At 26.2% G+C, this 15,000-nt stretch overlaps 1 protein-coding gene across 3 annotated transcripts in view; it reads left to right on the top strand.

Moving 5' to 3' along the window:
• The window catches only part of LOC118446042 (large neutral amino acids transporter small subunit 1), a 35,049-nt gene extending 26,864 nt beyond the window's left edge, over positions 1–8,185 (top strand). Inside the window, exons 5-12 of one of the 3 annotated variants that reach the window (XM_085658871.1) lie at positions 1,712–1,850; positions 2,373–2,496; positions 2,781–2,981; positions 3,435–3,509; positions 4,371–4,530; positions 4,607–4,699; positions 5,251–5,309; positions 6,634–8,183. In XM_085658871.1, coding sequence (XP_085514997.1) covers positions 1,712–1,850; positions 2,373–2,496; positions 2,781–2,981; positions 3,435–3,509; positions 4,371–4,530; positions 4,607–4,699; positions 5,251–5,309; positions 6,634–6,636 — 854 coding nt within the window. In that variant the 3' untranslated portion in view covers positions 6,637–8,183. Of the gene's footprint in view, positions 1–1,711; positions 1,851–2,372; positions 2,497–2,780; positions 2,982–3,434; positions 3,510–4,370; positions 4,531–4,606; positions 4,700–5,250; positions 5,310–6,633 lie in introns of all 3 variants that reach the window. The other 2 variants (XM_035876203.2, XM_085658875.1) reach the window with 2 other exon arrangements.
• Positions 8,186–15,000: the final 6,815 nt, after the last annotated feature.

Genomic DNA, 15,000 nt, shown 5'->3' with positions numbered 1-15,000 from the left:
TAATTTTTTCTTGTTCCCTTTTCTTCTTTTTTGTTTTTATGATTTTTTGTTTTTTATGTCTTTTTTATTTTTTTTCTTGTTGCAATATTTTTCAATTCTTTCCATCAATCTCTGGTCGACTGTACCGTTCGTTACTTATTAATAATACTCCATCTTTTTATAATATCGCTGTAAAATAAGAGAAGAGAAATATTGTATCAGATGATAGAACAATAATGCTTTCTTCTTAGAGTTCCTTTCACATTTTCAACAGGTTCGTGACCTTCGAACGAAATATTTTTGAATCGATTCTATAAATCACACACGTGTATACTCGCGTGCTCGATATTCTTTATCTTTTGTCTATATATATATATATATATGTGTGTGTGTCTGTAGCAAATGTAGAAAGAAAAAAAATTTTCGCTCAGTCATTCGAACGAACGTGATCAAGTGTGTAATTCGTTACAGGATAAACAAAAAAATTTCTAATCATTTTTCTTACGTATCATTATTAGTAACATTCTGAATAAATCTTACGAATCACCGTAAATGAATTTTTAATACGATTCGATGTTCGTGAATGATCCAGTTATTTTTCTTTTTTTCTTTTCTATTCTTTTATTTATATTATATATTTTTTTTCTTTTTTAAAAGGAAAGAAAATTATTTCGTTCATTTCAGAATCATTAAGGAATCAAAAGTCATCGATTGATTTATTATTGAAAAATTATAAATTTTATTTCAACTACTTTGAAAGTTTTTCCAGATAATTATTATTTAATGTGTCAGATAAATATGTATTTTGTAAAATAATGCATGAGCATTGTTTTAAAAATTGTTTAAGATCAAGAGATAACTTATTTATTTTTCTTGTAACATTATGGATAAGAGAAGAAATTTTTCTTTTTTTTTTTTTTTTTTTTTTTTTTTTGTTAAATTAAATAGATCTTCGCGATTCATTTCTTTTTGCGAAATTTTTTGTTTTTTTTTAATTTTTTTGCATAGAAATTATTTCTCAAAAAGACAAAACAAATATGTAAGTATATAGTAGTATTTAGAAATATTTAAAATATAATGATAAGAAACGATGAGAGCCATAAAATATGAAAAAGATCTTGTTCGTACATCTTTTCAGTATTGTCCACTTGTCGGACGAGATAATTTGTCCAATCAAAAAGGTGGGTTAAATACGGGCACAGCCGATTCGACGACGTTTTACCGTCGCGTCGTGCACGTTATACGCGTAAAAAGAGTATTGCTTAAATTGGACTATTCAACGAAGCGAATTGCTCTCTGAAACGAGGCGGAAACGAAGGCACGCAAGAATTCACGACGACGAATATTTAAATCTATTCGCGAATATTTCAATATCTTTCATTCATTTCTAAATAGTTGATTATTAGAACAATGACGCTTTCTCGGGACATTTAACGAACAATAATATTTCTCAAACGTTTAAATTTAATTTAATTTAATTTAATTTAATTCGTATTTCTGCGTACACGAAAATTTATAACAATTTAGACGAATATCAATATTTTTGATAAAAAATGCATATTTGATAGATCTGATATAATTTTACAAAAATGATTAGATATTAATACGAGATTAGTTTTGATTGAGACGTATTCGAACAATAAAAAATAAGTAATATTATTTTGTAACCTATCTAATTGTTACTTTTTTAAAAACAAAAACAAAAAAAAGAACTAAAAATAAAAATCTATAGGACACACGGAATATTTCACGTTCGAGAATACCAAAACGGAGATTACATCGATAGCATTGAGTTTTTATTCAGGATTATTTGCTTACAACGGTTGGAACTATTTGAACTTTATCATCGAGGAATTGAAAGATCCTATTAGGTAAGAAATAATCATGCATATGCAAATAAATCGTTAGAAATTAATTGTCATTGATATATATATCCGATTAGATGACCGATTTTCTCGATTTTATTTCTAACGTCGACGTTAATGCGTCTTTTCTATTTGTTTATAATTATATACCATGAGAGATTTATCGTGTTCACATTGTTAATAAATTAGTAATCAATGATCAACGTTAATTGCCATTGACTATTTCTATTACTATGGTATATGTAGTAATTAAAAAAATGACTATAGACTCGCAAAAGTCATGCCTTTTATTGTCCTCGATACAAGACGTTGCTCTTGCTCGAGGATGATGACGTAAGCTTTTCAAGTGCAAACGCTTTTAAACGATCGATAAATGGCAGATCCCAAGAAGGTTTTGTCACAACGATTAGATTAACTTATTTCTTGGGGTGCTTGAACGATCATACGATTTTATTCTTGGTCGATCTTATTAACAATTGGATTGTTTTCTTTCTTTCTTTATTTTTTTTTTTTTTGTGCGTGTTATAGAAATTTACCGAAAGCCATTGCGATCTCTTGTACCTTGGTTACGATCGTCTATGTATTAACCAACATGGCTTTTTATACGACCTTGAGCCCCGTTGAAGTTTTAGGTAGCGGTGCCGTTGCTGTTGTAAGTGTTAATATTATTGAGATTCTAATAATTTCGTTGTAAACATTTCTTTCTAATAATTTTTAACCTTTGGTGTTTGATGTAAGTGCAATAATTTTTTTTTTTTTTTTTTTTTTTTTTTTTTTTTTTTTTTTTTTTTGATAACAATGAAATTGTCGTGATAATATTTTCGATAAAGATGACGAAAATTGCGAACGATATTATTGATAACAACGAAATTGTGATGATCTTTCTGTTAAAAAATAATTATTAATTGATTTATATTTAATTCATATTTATCTTAGACGTTTGCCAATCATCTGTTCGGAATAATGGCATGGATAATACCAGTGTTCGTAGCTTTGTCAACATTTGGCGCAGTAAATGGAATTCTATTGACGTCTTCTCGACTTTTTTATGCTGGTGCATGCGAGGGACAAATGCCGGAAATACTTACGATGATCCAAACCTCGAGATTGACACCTACGCCAGCTGTTATTTGTATGGTACGTTTGATTAGAAACGTATTTATTTAAAAGGACAAAATGATAAAACAAAGGAAAGAAAACAAAAAAAAAAAGAAAAAACGAAAAAGAAAAAAGAAAAGGAAGGGAAGGGAAAGAAAAGAAAAACCGAAAAAAAGAGAAACAGAAAAGGTCTTAAGAGAGTATTGTCGAATAAAATGGGAACGTTTTTGTGTTTAAAGAAATTAAATCAAATTGTTTACGCTGACGAAGAACTTCACTCGCAGAAATACATTTTCTTTCGAAAAGAAAAGAAAAGAAAAAAAAAAAAAGGAATCATCAATTTATAAAAGCACTTTCTATGTTTCGATTACTTTCGTAAAACGATTTTGTCGATTTTGTTTTTACAATGAAAATGTGCGGAGTAATCGATAACATCCCGGTAAAATGGAATTGTTAAGATAATTGAATTGTTTTCTTCTTCATTTATTCCAGGCTCTCCTGTCGATGCTTTACTTGTGCTCATCCGACATCTTTGCACTGATCAACTACGTCGGCTTTGCCACTTGGGTACGTAATATGTAATAAAGTTTCTGATGTAACTTTGCCCTTAGATTTCGTCTTACCAATATTTTTGTTCTCTCTCTCTCTCTCTCTCTCTCTCTCTCTCTCTCTCTCTCTCTCTCTCTCTATTTTTTTCTTCTTTTTCTTTTTTCCTTTTCTTTTTTCCCAACAATCTACGAGTCAATGTGTAATTGACATTGAATAGAATCGATATATAGTCGATATATAACCGATATGTATTTCTTTTTATTGCTTCTCTTATTTTCTTAATAATAGGATCGATCGATCGATATAAATATATTTTTTAATGATATTTTTTTTTTTTTTTCTTTTTTTTTTTTGTAATTTTTTGCGCGCTCGATCGATCAATAAATTACATTTCTTGCATTTCTGTTTATGTACTTGATCTCAATGTTATTTAGGTTGTGATTTTTCAATTTACAATGGATAATTGCATCTTAATAATATCCTGTTGCATGATGTGACGTCACGCGAACAATAATCTAAACACCTGTTCGTCACATCAATTATTATTAACAATTGCAGTGGACGATTGATAATTTCTTAATTGGCTCGTACCCAGTTATTTTGATGCTCATTGTAAAATCTACGATCTGATGCATTGGCGTAATTAATTCGAATTTTTCAATTTATTCTCGATCAATTTATCAAACATTTAATTATATCTCTTGCAATTTTTCCTTTATCTTCTTTATATTAAATTTTAATCCTTCAATTTTTTCCTATGTCTAATTTTATTTCGAATAAAATTTTACGATTTTTAATTTTTTCTCTTGCTTTTCTATTTGATTAAACAGAAGGATTTTTTTTTTTTTCTATTTAAAAATGAATAATTTTGTTTTATAGTTAAGCATTGGCGTCTCTGTTCTATGCCTTCCTTGGCTAAGATGGGCTCAACCAAATTTACCAAGGCCAATTAAAGTAAATCTCGCTTTTCCAATCGTCTACATCATCGCCACACTTTTCGTCACGGTAGTTCCCATGTATATTACACCTTTGGAAACAGGTAATAAATATTATAGTAATTAATCGAATTAATCTTAATTCATGTACATTGAAAAATATTTTCTTTATTCTATAAGGTTATGGTTGTTTAATGATATCATCGTCGGTACCGGTATATTTTGCATTTATTGCATGGAAAAACAAACCTAAATTTTTCGTCAAGGGTGTTGGTAAGTTAAAATAATAATTAATTTTAAATAGTATTAAAAGAAATTAAATTTTATAGTATCGAGATCAAATTATTATTAAATAAAATTTATAAAACGATTTTAGATATAATTTATTATATATTAAAATTATACATAATATATTAGTAAATAATAGTATTTACAAAAAAATAGTAAATCATTTATGCAATATAAATAATTTCAATATTAAACTGTATAATTATAAATTCATAGCATACATTTGTTTATTATAAATTATTTAATATCTTAAACAATTACATATATTTTTTACGAGCAATATATATATATATATACATTATATATGTATATATATATATATGTATGTATAAAATATGTGAACATATAGTATGATCTCGATACAATAAAATAATATTTCTTAGATATATTATTAGATTAAATATTATTATTAATGATCTTAAAAACGACGAGAGTATATATATATATATATACATATAAATTTTTTCTTTTCGTTTATTTATTTATTTATTTACTTTTTTTTTTTTCATTTCCATTTAACCAATTTATTCCCACAGGCGCCGTTACCAAAACTTTGCAGAAGCTGATGGTAGTCGTCGGGCCAAAGACTAATAAGGTTTAGAACACACTATAACATAAATATTTTATTTTCTCATATGTCACGCATGTTTTAGCCTGCTTTATCATTCATTACAGCTTATCATTTTTTTATTTTCTATCGTATATAAAATTGCACGTTTCGGAATTCTCAAAGATATAAAAAAGAAGAAAGTATATATATGGATATAAAAGTTGTCGAGGAATAGCTAAAAAAAAAAAAAAAAAAAAAGAAAGAAAGAAAAAACAAAATCAGAATCTCTCAAAAAATGTGTGTGTGTGTGTATTTGTTTGTTTCTTGAAGCATTAGCATCATATTATTTTATCGTTTAATATTTTTTTGTATTAGCAAAAATATAAATTAAATTATCGATTGAACACATCTGCACAATTTCATATAGAAAATATTATCGCGTAAATAACATATAACCCGGTATATTTTATTTTAATCGTTTTTGTCGTATTGTATAAATAGCATAGTAATATTTATTTTATAGAATAGAGAGAGTGAGAGAGAAAAAAAACTCAAGTAATATCAAATAATTCATTAGAATTTGAATTAATACAAAGCAATACAAGTTTTCATTTCACATGCTTCGCCTTAATTCGCAGAATCGTATAACATCTGTAAAAGAATATTGTCGCAATTGAAAAAGAAAAGAAGAAACAAAAAAGAAAAACAAAAAAAAAAACTAACAATTCAAGTTAAACATTATTAACCTAACATACATCATTTGTACGAACGATTGAAATGAAAAGAAAAAAAAAAAAAAAAAAGAAAAAAAAAAAAAAATTTATATATATTTTGCATAATTGATTTATTAAGATGGTGGGCTTTCACTTCTCGAGAAAAAAAAAAAAAAAGAAAAGATTTGTTAACATCTCGTGGCTCGTAGGAAGTTAAAATTGTGACACTATTTATTTAGGGATGTGGTATATTAAAACTTTAAGTTTGCATGCCTTCGAGACTATCATATTGAAACACGACAACATGATAGACTTTCAGGAGCACTTCTTCTTCTTCTACCTTCTCGCACCTTGTGATATATATATATATTACCGATTAATGATTATATATTATTATCATAAATTAACGCTAAATTTCCTGTATCCCTACTTGCCACCCCACCTACCCTCCTCTCCTATAGTCAAGGTTAATCGATCATTATTATAACAAAGCACATACTCCAACGTCTATTCTACTAACTATAATTCTAACGATTTTAATCCAAATAACATTTAATGATAATTATTGAATATTGTAAAATGATAATGGGGAATGAATTTGTTAATTTTAATTTCTTGGATTTTTATTCTTTCTTTTTTTTTTTGTTAAATTGCAGTAGGTACCACAAAGTTCCTGCAGAAGATAATGGTGGTCGTCGGGAAGTCTAAACCAGCTCAGGTCTAATTGCCTCGCTTGCGTTAGAAAAGGAAGGAGGAAGGAAGGAAGAAGAAAAAGAAAAAGAAGAAGAAGAAGAAGAAGAAGAAGAAGAAGAAGAAGAAGAAGAAAAAGATAGAACGAAGATAGACAGAAAGAAATAGACAAGAAAAGGGATTAGGGATTAAGAGTGTCCTAGGACAAGAGGCAGCCATATTGAAGTAGGATACTGTCAATCAAATCCCAAAATTCTGATCTTCCTCATTGTATCTTCTTTTTCTTTTTTTCTCTGTCTCTCTCTCTCTCTTTCTCTTTTTCTGTCTTTCTCTCTTTCTCTCTTTTTCTTCTTCTCTCAGTATCCGTAAGAAGAATTTCGCTAATATTTTCTTCGCGAAATATCAATGAACGTTTTTCTTCTTCTTCTTCTTCTTCCTCTTCTTCGTTCGACAAAAATCAACAAACGTCAACGTGTGAAGAGAAAAAAAGTGTTGGCCTAAAAACAAACAAACAAACAAACAAACAAAGGAAAACGTTCCCGATCGATTTTGACGATATATATGACGATGTTTACGACGAGTCACGACTAAAATGACTTGCGTCTTTTCGTCGATTTGAATTTACCACTAAATATAATAATACGTTAAATATAATGACGACGTCTGTTTGTAGTCGTCGAAACAAAACAAAAAAGAAAACAGAACAGGGAAAAGAAAAAAAGAAAAAGGATACAAAAAAACAAAAGAATAGTGACAAATTCAATTCGGCGAACGCTTGTTACCGCGTTGACACGCGGTGCCCGGCGCGTGTCAATGTTGCATCATAGTTTTATGATAAATATTGTAATTTTACTGCCATCGATGTTGAAACGCGAGTTATTCCTTGTGAATGATTGATTGATTGATTGATTGATTGATTGATTGATTGATTGATTAATTAATTAATTAATTAATTAATTAATTAATTGGTTGATGGATTAATTAATTCATCTACGGCTTGTATACATATATATATACATATATATATATATATATATATATATATATATACATATAAAAGAAATGTTACATAAAATATGTATTTCCCGCGCTCGCTGTATGATCGGACGATTTTATCTCCCCGACAATTATCTCCAGTATTTTAATGAAATTTACTTGTAATATTATTTTATTATAGAAATATTTTCTTTCCTTTTATTATTTCATATTTTATTTTTTATTTTTTTTTTTCGTCTATATTATACTTTCTTCTTCTTCTTCTTCTTCTCTCTCTCTCTCTCTTTTTTGTTTCTTTTAACTATTTTTTCACTGTTCCTAAGAGGAATCCTATGAGGGATTAATTAGGGTAATTTTTTTTTTTTTAAATCGATCGTTTCCCTTGTGATACGATCGATTACTCGCAAAAATTATTCGTACGATTTCCTTTTTTTTTTTGCAAATTCATGTACATAAATATTACGATGTTATATGTATAAGTCGACAATTTGCAGCATCTTAATACGAGATTATAATTTTTAAACTATATATATATATATATATTATAATTCTCAAACAATAATTTTAACGAAATAATTATGATCTTTGATATTATTACAAATATCATTTTAATCAAATATTTATTTTTTGATTATGAAAGGTGCTTCGAAAAAGAAGAAAGAAATGGAAAAAGAATAAGAATAACGTAAACAAATTTTGAATTACGAAGTATAGCGTAGGTTTATATATAAAAAAAAAAAAGAAAAAAAAAAAAAAAGGAAAATTTACGCGTCAAGTGTATATGTATCATATATTTATTTGTTTCAAATGCTCATACATTTCTTCCTTGAAAAATCACTATTTTAAATAATTATTAATTAATCGAAAAATCTACGAATATTTTTGCGACGTTTCTTTTCAAAGAAAGCTCCTTTCTCTCACGAAGCTTTCGGACTGTCGTGTTTGAGCTTTCCTCGTATAATAAATTCATGTTTTTATGTACATATATATATACATATATATATGTGTGTGTGTGTGTGTGTGTGTGTATATATATATATACGAAAGCTTTGCTCGTTGAATGCTTCCCGTTGTTCTTGTAATCTTGTAATTTGTGATTTTATCGAAAGAATTTCATTGGAGAAGGAGTTTTTCTTTGTTCACTATAAAAAAAAAGAAAAAAAAAAAAGAAAAAGAAATAAAAACGAGCGTTTCTCATCGATTAGGATCGCGAACTTTTGTTAGATCACTTTTAGATCGAAAAAACGCGTTTCTCGACGATATTACATATCCCTAAATCGAGCCGTTCTAGGACCAAGTATTTTTTATTTTTATCTTTATTCTTTTTTTTTTGTTTTTTTTTTTTTTGTTTTTTTAATTTACGAACCTAACCCAATGGCGTAGACTTGCTAAAAAGAATTCATTTATTTTAATTCCTATCTTCGATTTATTCTTCTAAGATGAAAAGTCCTCGGCGAATCGTCTTTCATCATTATTATTATTATTATTATTATTATTATTATCTTTTTTTTTTTATTATAATTATAATTACTTTACTTTATTTTATTTTTATTTTAAATCGACAATTCGATTTTTATTTTAGCCCATTAATATTCTTTGATATATATGTGTATATACATATATACACACACACACACACACACACATATATATATATATATCAAGTAGAGTAATTACTTTAATTACCTTGAATATCTGTTTTTTTTTAATAGAAATATGAAGAAATCTAACAAAAGTTATATGATACAGAGATAGCGACAATATAGTAGTAATACTTTTGTAATAAGTGGACGCGTGAAGGACATATGAAGGTTAGGTGTGTTTTTTCCTTTTTTCTTTTTTTTTTCTTTTTTTTTTAATAGAATTATATGTTTCTGATTGCATTGATCGAAGCAGCTCAACATTCTCTATAAAAAAAAGAAAAAAAAAAGTATAACCCATATATGTTGAAAAATGATTAGTTTAGAGCTGAGTAATGATTTATGATTATGATTTATAAGCGCTTACTCAGCGCTTACTTTGTACTTTCTTTAACTTTGTATTTTTTTTTTATCTCTATGATATTTAATTTCGGAAATATTGCCATGTAATTGAATGACGTGGCGATTGATAATCTAGATCACATTTGTTTATTTGATAAAGAAATAATTTTGTTTATTAATTATTTATTAATTTATGTAACTTTATATATCAGTCTTAGCCCGAATTATCTTCTTTGTTTTTTTTTGCAAGATAAGAGAGATCAAGCTCGTAAGAATTTGTTTATAAAAATTGTTTATAACAAATTGTTAATTAATTATTAACAATACGTTTTGAACAAATAGTGTAAATTATGCCCTTTAAAATGGTATTTGATTCAAGTTTCTACGAGTTTTAGTTCCGAAGATATTCCTATGTAAATAGAAGATAGTTACGTTGATCCATTTAGCCTATATAATTTCATTCAGTTTAATCGGATGACACACTAACCTATATAAATTCTAAGAATTTACGCGGATCAGCTGGACAAGTTACTACTACTATACTATTACTACGAACAGGTGTAGTATACGAATTATGAATGAAAATCTTTCAAAGCCGATATCTTCGGAACGAAAAGTCGTAGAGATATGAAAAATACATCGTTTTAAAGCATAATTTATTCTTTATTTATTTAAATATTCCAATAATATCGATATAATAAAATCGACTTTGTTAATAATTTTTTAAATTGATTAATTTTTCTTTTTTTTCACTTTTCTCTCTTTCTTTATTTCGTAATAAAAAGACATAACTATATTCAATATCAATTCAATTTTTATTACAATTAAACATTGTAAATTTGATTTTGTTTATTTAAAATATTGAAAGTTCGAAAACCTGAAAGACCTTTTCTTTCGTAATTTACTTACTATTATTATTTACTCATTATTATAATAATCTTGCAGTATTTTTTGTCCGATCTTATGTAGCAATATTTAAATTAAAATATTTTTTAAGTTAATAATTTTTTAACAATACGTTGGTTAATACTTTTTTTTTTTATTTTTATAAAGAATGTCGAGCTGCATCGATTAATGCGATCGAAAACGTATGATTTCATTTAAAAATACACGATTGACCTTCATATGTTTTTCACGTATCCATCTGCAAAAAGTATATTACCAGTATATTATGGTCTCTTTCGTACTGTATGATTTTTGTAATAAAGTTTCTCCGTATCTCCAAAAAAAAATGAGATATTCAAGGTAATCAAAGTTATTACCCCACCCTGTATACAACATATATATATTTTTATATATGTTATATATATATATTTTTTTTTCTTAGATTTATTTATCATTTATTTATATTTTAAATATTACGCATAATTCAATATATATATATATATATATATATATATATATATATATATATTGCAATTATTTTTTATTCATTCCTAGCATAAAATTTAGTTTATTTTTCGAAATTTATAATATACACATTATATACATAAAAATATCATATTAAAATATTTAATAATCATTAAACGAAAATTTAGGTTGTAATTGAGAGAAGATCGATTGAAAATCATTATTTTGTATTTAGTAATATATTGCTGTCAATGACATTTCTTCTCACAGCATTCCTATTAAATATTAATTTCTAAGTTATAGAACTAGGATATTAGAATCAATATAGAAAAAGACAAACGACGAATGGACGAGTCGCCGATGGCTTTATGGATTAAAAGACAAAAAAAAAGAAGAAAAAAAAAAGAGGAAAGAAAGAAAAAAATAGATACAAAAAGATTAATGATGTTTTAATGATAATTTTTATCGTTTTTACCTACTAGTATATCTGTATTTTATGGTGAATCATCAGAATCGAGTATCATTAAATGTCATCAATCTTTATCGGAGTGCCTACCGTTTCTTTTGTTCAATACTTCGAACGATTCAAGATTTAATTTCTTTTTTTTTTTTTTACTTTTTTTTTTTTTCTAAAACGAATTCGTCGAACGTCGAAGAAAAAAAAAAGAAAAAAAGAATATAATCCTATAAAATTTCAATCAACTAAAGGATTATCATATATCGATGATTTTTGAAAAAGAAAAAAAAAACAAAAATGGGATAACGAATACCTCTTGAAAAAAAAACAAAAAATAAATAAACGAATAAATAAATTATTCGATCCAATAGAAAATTCGTTATAGCTCGATCGTCGTTTTAGATAACAAACTTTAAATATCGAGATACATAAAGCGTATGTACATACATACATATATACATATATTTTTCTAATCTATTGCAATGTATCAACAACGGTAGGCAATCTGATGTATGTGACAATAAAGATCACCGATTAAGCTAATCAGAGAATTAAACAAATAAATAAAATATATCTACGTATATACGTATACATATATATTTTGTTTGTTTGTTTGTTTGTTTGTTTGTTCACCTATATATATATATATATATATGTATATACATATATATGTGTGAGCAACGCGAACATAAAAATGCAAAATACATTTTTCTAATAATTCGTATCTAACATAAGTTTCAGCCTTGGAAGTTAGATAACAGAACGTATATTGAAAAAAATGCGTTTATTTTAATTTAATTTTTATATTTCATTAATAATAATTATTATTATCATTATTATTATTATTATTATTATTATTCTTTTTTTTTTTTTTATTTCATTTGGACGAAGAATACAATAACTAGTAATCTTCGCCATTTTGTATGTATAACGTGTATAAGAATATTCTGCGTATGTTCGACAGAATACCTTTGAGATTAATCATACGATATAAGGTAGCTTAGGATCTAATGATGATGGTTATGATGATGATGATGATGATTATGATCATGATGATGAGAGTGAGAGTGAGAGAGAAAGAAAATAAAAAAAAAAAGAAGCAAAGCATACTCGTAAGATAAGCGAACTGTGACAATATATTATATTGTATAAAGAAGAAAAAGTTCATTTTTTTATTATATTATATAGTGTGGCTCAAAAGTTTCTAGATATAATTTTTTTCTTTTAACAATTGAATACTTTTCTTCGAAACTTTTTCTTTTTTTTTTTTTTACATTGTAATACTACAAGTCTAGAAACTTTGAACCATACCTAAAAACCCTTAACTCACTTTGTGATATATATATATATATATCACATTTTAATGACCATAACTTTTTTTATAATTTTTTTATAAACATTTCATGACACCTTATACATCGATTTTCTTGTTTAAATATAGAGGGATCAATTTTTTAAAACGAATTAAGCAAAAAAAAAAAAAAAGAGGGAAAAAAGGAAGAAGGGATATTTTAGAAATATTAATAACAATACTACTTAAATGATCGAAAAATATCAGAAAAATGATCGGTGTGGAATAAAATTGACAAATGTGCGATTATATAGGTATCTATATTTTTGCATGTATAAACATATAAGTCATAAATACATGATACACAATATTTATAACTTATATACAAGATATATATATATATATATATATATATATATATATATACATATATATATTTATGTATGTATATATATATATATATCATATAGTTATAATATTCGTTACTTTCTCCATATTAGAGCGTTTGTGTACATATGTTAGACATATAGAGGTTACAAAAATGGAGAAGTTTCATTTGGCTTTGTCAATGCGTCAGGAACAAAACGTACATCTTTTTTCGTGTCTTTATTACGTCCACTCCTTCTATCATATTATGGACTATTCTTTTTTATTTATCTACAAAAACGAAATAAAAGGAAGAAGAAGAAGAAGAAGATGATGATGATGATGATGATGATGATGATGATGATTAAGAAAAAAAAAAGAAGAAAATTATTACAAAATTTCGATTTGTGCAATTTTTTTTTATCTCATTCACTTTTGTAAATCGTAGAAAAAAGAAAGAACAGAATGAACGGTTATCATCGAAAAGGATATGTTAGCCTTTTTTTTTTTTCTTCTTTTTCTATTTTTTAGCTCGCAGGTATCGATCACGTGACAATAATATAACGTCAGAAGCAGGAATGGTTTTTTTTATTTTTTCATTAAAAAATCTTTCAGCTCTTTACCCTTCGAACTTATTTCAATGGATTATGCGACGTTGAAAATCACTTGATTTTTCTTTTCGTTTTCTTTTTTCTTCTTTTGTTAGGCTTATGAAATTCGTTAAATCGAGTTTATTCATTAGAAATAATCGTGGCCCACTTGATATTGAAAATAGCCTAATATATGATGATACAAGTATCGTTTATTTCTAAACAAAAATCAATGATCTTTTTAATAATTACATTGGAATGATATTAAATAAAAATTAATTCTTAATTAAATTTTATAATGCTTTTTTTTTTTTTTTAATTTTTGTGCTACTTTTATTATCATTGACACGATCAATGCTCGACTTATTTAAATATATTATATTAAAAAACATTTGAGAATGTCTTTGGTGTGTTTAGAAAAAAAAAAAAAAAAGAAAAAAAAGAAGATAACAAAAAGAAAGAAACATGAAAATATATGACAGAGATTCTTAACTCGTATCGGCATTGATTATCAATCGCATGGGTTACATAAAAAATGCGAAAGTATTAGAAGATGAAGGCCAGAAATGTCGAGTCTTTTGAATCAAACTTTTTTAAACATTTTTCGATCCATGTGCATGTATATGTGTCCATATATATATATATGTATATATTTAAATATATATATATATATATATATATATATACATGTACAGATATATATATATATATCGATCAGAATCGAAAAGTGAAAAATGTAAAGAAACAAATAATTTCATCCATCGAAGAGTGTAATATAATTTTTCACTTAATTATTTTAAAATTCGATTCTATTTTCAATATTCATAATCATTTCTTTGTTAAATTAACTATCATTATAATATAGAATTATTCGAGAACGATCGAACATTGTATGTCTGATTCAGTGAGTTATTACGATCTTCAAAACAGAGAGAAAGAGAGAGAGAGATAGAGAGAGAAAGAAAGAAAAAGAAAGAGAAAGAGAGAGAGAGAGAAAGAGAGAGAGAGAGAGAGAGGGATTTAAACAAATTTAATTTATTTTATTAATTTAATTTAATTTAATTTAATAAAAAAAATTTTCCGAGAAGCTAAGAATTACAATATTAACAAATACAATCTTTCTCTCTCGATTTTCTTTTTTATTCGTTTCTCTCTAACTTTTCACTTTTCACAGAGATTAGGAATAACTTCAAAACACGTTCCTTCGCTTTACAAATGGCGTATACTTATGGCAGATCTCTACATTACCGATTAATTAATTAGATTATTATAATAACGATATTATTACTTTTAACGTGATC

The sequence above is a fragment of the Vespa mandarinia genome, chromosome 1, assembly GCF_050613455.1.
Source record: "Vespa mandarinia isolate Hongniang chromosome 1, ASM5061345v1, whole genome shotgun sequence".
Classification (NCBI taxonomy): domain Eukaryota; kingdom Metazoa; phylum Arthropoda; class Insecta; order Hymenoptera; family Vespidae; genus Vespa; species Vespa mandarinia.
Note: the sequence above shows the minus strand (reverse complement) of the source record. Positions and strands in the feature narration are given on the sequence as shown.